Source organism: Aegilops tauschii, chromosome 4, assembly GCF_002575655.3.
Source record: "Aegilops tauschii subsp. strangulata cultivar AL8/78 chromosome 4, Aet v6.0, whole genome shotgun sequence".
In the NCBI taxonomy this organism is placed as follows: Eukaryota; Viridiplantae; Streptophyta; class Magnoliopsida; order Poales; family Poaceae; genus Aegilops; species Aegilops tauschii.
Window position 1 is genome coordinate 74,677,678 of NC_053038.3, and position 6,679 is coordinate 74,684,356.

General features: G+C 53.2%; 1 protein-coding gene across 1 annotated transcript; it reads right to left on the reverse strand.

The window, feature by feature from the left end:
• Positions 1-3,113: 3,113 nt before the first annotated feature.
• On the reverse strand, positions 3,114-5,441 carry LOC109748619 (NAC domain-containing protein 71). The gene is made up of 2 exons (XM_020307649.4): positions 4,823-5,441; positions 3,114-4,368 (listed from the first exon to the last, which is right to left on the reverse strand). The coding sequence occupies exons 1-2, from the start codon at positions 5,288-5,290 to the stop codon at positions 3,829-3,831; spliced, it is 1,008 nt and encodes a 335-aa protein (XP_020163238.1). The 5' UTR covers positions 5,291-5,441; the 3' UTR covers positions 3,114-3,828.
• Between the last annotated feature and the right edge of the window lie 1,238 nt (positions 5,442-6,679).

Genomic DNA, 6,679 nt, shown 5'->3' on the forward strand with positions numbered 1-6,679 from the left:
TGACGGGCCTCCTGTCGATGACGCCTCCGCCTACCGCAGCCTCGCCGGAGCACTGCAGTATCTCACCATCACGCGCCCCGAGCTCGCGTATGCGGTCCAGCAGATCTGCCTCCACATGCACGACCCCCGTGCTTGTCACCAGAACCTGATCAAGCGGGTGCTCTGCTACGTCCGTGGCACGCCGTCCCTCGGGCTTCATCTTCACGCTTCACCAACGCTCGAGCTCCGCGCCTACACCGACGCCGACTGGGCCGGCTGCCCCGACACGCGCCGATCGACGTCCGGGTTCTGCGTCTACCTTGGTGATGCTCTGGTGTCATGGTCTTCCAAGCGACAGGCCACCGTGTCCCGGTCCAGCGCTGAGGCCGAGTACCGCGGCGTCGCCAATGCCGTCGCGGAATGCGTGTGGCTCCGGCAGCTCCTTGGTGAACTGCTCGCTCCGGTGACCACGGCCACGCTCGTGTTCTGCGACAATGTGTCGGCAGTCTACTTGTCGGCCAACCCCATCCATCATCGCCTCACCAAGCACGTGGAGCTGGACATCCATTTTGTGCGCGAGCGCGTGGCTCTTGGCCAATTTCGCGTCCTTCACATCCCCACGTCGCAGCAGCTCGCTGATGTGATGACCAAAGGTCTGCCCCGGGACGTGTTTCTTCAGTTTCGGTCCAGTCTTTGCGTCGCCAAAACCGACGACACGACTGCGGGGGTGATAGACTATACGTAGATAGCCTTGAGCATACGCTATGTATGTATGCCACGATTCCCATGTAGTGGAGCACGATGGCATGAGTAGTGGCGCACGATCACCACCACAAGTGGCCCTCTGTAACTGTATATATACGGCCTCATCGATGAATGGAAAGAATGCGTTGAGTCTCCAATCCCCTCTCCCTGAAACACTACTATTTGCGAGCGGCGTGCAAAATTCGTGAAGGCACTATTTGCGAGCGGCATGCAAAATTCAAGGAGACCGATGTCGATGTGCCGAATTCGTTAGACCGTTTTTTGGGCTGAGAATGGTACGTATGCAGGCCATTATCACGGTGATGATGTGCTGCTAGAGTTTTTACACTACTACTACTATGCTGCCAGCACCTGGCGCACCGGCCGGACTGGCTCGATCGACCAGGTGGAGTTGGTGGTGTCGGAGCGTCACATTATACACAAACGGCCATTGGCAGCCGCGAGGCGAGGGCGCGCTGTGCAGCCACCAGTCCCCACATGATCTCCCGTCGCCTCCGCTGGACTACATGATGAGCGGCGGGGCCCGGCCGCCGATGCTCGCGGGATATCCGGGCTCAGGTATCCGTACGTCGCCGTTGACCGGCCTGTGGGCTGCCGCCTACATGCGCCGTCACATGCCTCCACTGTATTTCTCGCAGAAAGATGCCCGATCACATGATACCGAATCTATAGTTGCAGGCTGGAGCATCGCACGTACAATTATTTTACGTGCTGCCCATGCGCGACGACCGGAGCGTGCATGCATAGCCCTGCATGGAAACATGGAAGGATGGGTTGTCCTAACAACCTCGTTCTAACCACACTGCAGGCATTGCTAACAGCCTCATTGTAACCGCATTGCAGGCACAGATCATGCACGACATTCGTGACTATTCTACCGATTGTCCATTGTGCATCTCGAATACGTGATCTTGAGTTTCTGGATGAAAACCGTAGATCGGACTCTTGTCGGTTATACCTACTAATGACTATTAAAGGAATTTGCTTGAAGTTTGTTTGGACTTGATCTTCCGATGAAAACCCACTAGCTGACCTTCTATTGTTGGATTCCACGACGGCGGCACCTATGCGTTGTTTTCTTTCTAGAGGTGTTGCCATTGGAGAACGTTCCTTCTAGTCCTTGTATTGTCAAAAGATAATTGGTGCCATTGATCAATGTCGTATCGCTTCGAGGTCTTTTCTTTTTCCTCCATCTAAGCATAGTTATGAGCTGGTAGACATGTGATTATTTTTTTGTGTGTGTTGGTGTTGATTACGTGCATCCCAATGGTGTGGAGGTTGTGTGTATCCTTGATGCAACAATATTACTCAACAAAAAGCTATATATCTTTACCGTAAGAAAAAGCTTTGCTGTAACATAACATGCATGTTTAGCTAGCTTCTTGAACCACAAAGAATTTTGCAACTATTGTATGTGTGAGTGCCCTGCCATAGATACAACGATTGCTTAAAACTGGAGTGTCCATCCGTTGGTAGAGTAAATTTACCTTTGGATGCATGATTTTTTTTTCTGAAGACAACAATAGTTCCAAGGTGCTTAATCAAGACAATACATGATTACAAACCGCGCACTTTGGTCATCCCCTCCATTACAACCTATCTGCAGTCTGCTGTCCAAAACTTGAACCTGGAGGCGCCCACGGCTGAATACTGGTAGACCGAGGATCATGGTGGAGTTCATACCAAGAAATTTGGTTTCGCAGACTGAGGAGGCGGGATACTCGCCTAGAGTAGTAAAATGGGTGCTATGATAGGTCTTGTCCAGCTCGTCTGGAGTAAAATGAGTGCTATAAAGGCTCTACCAGAGATTTGTATATATGGATCAAATTTGTGTAGATATTTGGTGCTTGGAAATAGTAGATCTCCAACATTAAAAAAGATTGTCATCTTGGCACCTTCTATCTATGATCTCGATATTCTTGACGTAACCTTGAAGAAATTATTAAAAAAAGATTGCCCATTAAACTAGGTTATGTTATACCTAAAACTCTGCTTCGAAGCATGAAAGTTGTCAAGATCGTATTTTCTGAAACAGGTACGATTTATTTGAAACATTCAGAAATTTGCTATGAGTTCACTTGAAACTATTTTCGTAAACTTAAAACATAGAACCTGCTTAAAACTTAGTATATGCAGATAATTTCTGAAAGTGTTCCTACCTACGTGCACTTCAGCAGGGCATACATCCATGACTCGAGATGCCCCGCAACAACAACCAAAAGAGAAGGAATCACACTTCGAGTAGTTCAAAAGTGGCATGCATGCATGGCGTCTCTCCTGTAGTTGCATGACTAGATTCAGAACCAACGGACACAACCGTGCAAGCAAACCTCAGCAGGCGCAGGGCAGAAGCAGAATGAGGCCATAGATAACTACAATTGACATCACTGTTTAATTATTACGATAATTGCATTACAAAATTGGATTTCCAGGTCACCCGAGTGACCACCACTGAAAGCGACTCTATCACACCATCTTCGCAATTACAATTACACATGACACAACATGACCTAAAAGCGTCAGCCAGCTGCCACGACACTGAACCAAGTCCTTCGAGAAGAAAATAATAACCCGAACCAACTCTACACTAGCTACACAACACGATCCACAGCTCCTGAACCCAAAACTTCGGTTTCATTCTCTCGTTTGATGACCTCTACTTTCTACTAATTTGGAATCTACCAATATGACCACAGCAAAAGTTGAAATATTACCCGACGGCTACCTGACCATGCATGCTTGCCATGTCCAAGCGGCAGCCAAAGGAGCAGGGGCAGCAGGGCACATGGTACAACGATCCTAGCTTGTACCAAGTCGCCCAAATGCCATCCAAAACCTGACGAGGCTAACACCTGGTATGTACGTATAAGTTTGGGAAAACTCTGCATCCGAACCCCGATCGATCGGTCGATCTAGGGGTATCAGATTTGTGCGGGTTAATCCTCACTAAGTTTCCTCTAATCTGCATAGGTTTCGGAAGCTTTGCACGCCTAATCAGTTTTCCTGAACCGAATTACACGAGACCTGACGAACATGTTAGTGGGGGCTGCTAAGGAAGAGGGGTCTGACGGATGCCGCGTTCATTCAGAACGGTTTCTGCAGGTACGTGAGCATGTCGCCGAACGCGGCGGCGTCGCGGGCGAAGGCGCCCGGCGACGGCGGGTCGAAGATGAGCGAGCCGTCGATGACGAACCCGTCGTCGTCTATGACGCCGCCCCAGTCGTCGCCCGGCCATCCCTCGGCGAGGCCGGCCGCGTGCTGGCTCTCCGCGTAGTCCATGTCGCTCGGGAAGTCGGGCGAGGGCGAGGACAGCGCGCGCTCCGAGGAGCTGGAGTCCGTGTGCAGGCGCGGCATGGAGTGGTTCGAGTTCGAGTCCCGGTCCGCCGACCCGGAGCGGTCGAAGCAGAGCATCTCCGTGGCCGGCGGCGACGGCTGCTGGTAGAACCCGTAGTCGGACAGCTCGACCTTCATCGCCGGCCCAGCAGCGTGGTACTGGCCCGGCCGCGAGTTCTTGGCAGCCGGCGCCGGCGCCGGCTTGACGTCGGCGGCGTCGGAGTCCGCCGTGTCGTACCGCTCGATGACGCCCTTCTTGTTGTAGATTCGGCAGAGCACCCAGTCATCCAGCTGCAAAGATCAGGAAGAGAAAAGTCTCAGCGACGGCGATCGATCGATCGAGCAAGATTTTTTATTTGAAAAGCAACCTAAGCTAGTGTACGTGTACGTGGACGGGAGATGGGGAGGGCGGGCGGGCGGCGTTGTCTCCATCCCGCGGTGCGTGAGCCATGACGCCATGCGACCGCCGCAATTGCTTTCCGCGCGCACGTCGCTGCCAAACTACAGGCTGTGACAACTTGAGCGTGCTGCAACTTGACCATTTTCCCTTGTTCTTTTTCGCATGGGCACGACGCACCTAACCTGCCAATTGACTTTTCTAAAGCTAAAATACCACTTGCTATTTCAAGAAAGATCTCCCGGTCGATCTCTTTTTAAATGAACGGTAAATCTCTCGCTAATGCTGAAAGAGGAAGGGATTAAACGAGACAGCCAAGCATCAGCGCAGATTGACAAAGGTGGTTACCCTGAGCGCGTTGTTGGACTTCTTGCGGGCGGCGGCGGAGCGGTCGACGTCGGCGAGGCGGTACTCGTGCATGATCCAGTTGGTCTTGACGCCCTTGGGGGGCTTGCCGGCGTAGAAGACGAGGGCCTTCTTGATGGCCACGGGGCGGGGCGACCCCACGGGCTTGTCGGCACCCGTGGCCTTCCAGTACCCAGTCCCGGCGGCGCGGTTCGGCCGCGACCCGTTGGGGTACTTGCGGTCGCGCGGCGAGAAGAAGTACCACTCCTTGGCGTCCGGCCCTCCTCCCGCCGCCTTCTCCGGCAACCGCCACGGCTCGAACTTGTACAGGTCGACCTCGGCGATCACCGGCGCGGCGATGGGCAGGCCGCCGCACTTGCGGCACAGGTAGTACATCACCAGCTCCTCGTCCGTGGGGTGGAACCTGAACCCCGGGGGCAGCTGGAGCGCGCCGTCGAAGCCGTGGTCCATTCACGAACGGGGGCTTGAGGTCGGGGGGCAGCGGGCGCTCGGGAGATTGGTTAGTGAGGGGGCTGGTTCGACTGATCGGCGGCGGCGGCGGCTCGAGCTTGGGGGGGAAGATTTGGAATGGAACATAAGCTCGCCGTACCCGCCCGTATATATAGGCGGGGGTGCCGACGCGTGTCGACGGGCGGACGGGGAGGGCGCGATGTGACGCACGTGCAAGTTGGGGAGGAGGGGGCTGGTTGACCGTCGGATGACAACCCACGTGTCGACCATCGGACGGGCGACGGGACGTGTGAGCCGTCGGATGAAGGCGTGGGGCCAGCGGGGGAGCTCAATTGTCATGGATGACGTCAGCAGTTATGTCGCCGTCTGGGATGGCGAGGGAGCATCCGAGCCCGTGAGATATGACGAGGGGCGGTCCGTACCTGCCTGTGCGGTGGGGCCCGGGTTAGGAAGGGGGGCATGTTGCGCGGGGCCCACCGGATGCTTGCGGCCCTTGGGATAATTGTACGGGTCGTCGAGATTCCCATCGTCCACTTGGTCCGTCTCTCGGCTCGTATAGGGTAAAAAAAAAAGTGTTTCGTTGCGGATTCCGCGGATTTCAAGTTTAAAACTTGCATCGATCGCCACCGTCGATGATATCTAGGCGCCTTGTGGTCAGCTTTTAGGGTAGGTTAAAATCGTCTTCTGTTGAACTTGCATCGAAATCTGTACTGTCACCTACTCCTAGGCGACTAAGTGCCCGGTAGGTGTAGGTCCCTAGGATAACTTTTTGGGCAAGTTTGATCTTTCTCCTTTTTTTCTGCAATGGTAAATCTAATCTTTTGAAACAGATTTCACCCTCGGCGATAAGATATAAAAAATTTAACATTGTACTCCTTCCGTTTTTATTTACTCTACTTCATATATTAGCTTCGTCTCGAGTCAAACTTTTTAAACATCGACCAAGTTTATGTAAATATTTATTGACATTCAAAATCTCTATTACTTAAAAAGAACTTGCATTGACATAGAGATTCGTCTCTGCCCTGCCACCAAACTCTCTCCTCCAAGCTTCACCGATGAGCCCGTGGATTCGCCTCTGCCCTGCCCGCCGCTCTGGCTACCGGTGGCGAAGAGTAGAATTCCGGTGCCTGTGCTCCGGTTAGTAGTTAGGTCGGGTTTCTTTAGTCCTCACAGACGCGGCGCTCGGGCAGATGACAGCGCTTTTTCTTTCTTCCAGGTTCCTCCTCCTCGAGTTCGTCTGTCTAGACGCAGTCGACAAAAATCCGGCATAGATTCCTACCGTCTCCTTAGGGCGGCGAGGTTAAGATTTCTCGTCATGTCGCCAGATTTCGTGTCATATGATTCAGATCTATTTAAGGGTCCAGCGACAACAACTGTGGCTCAAGG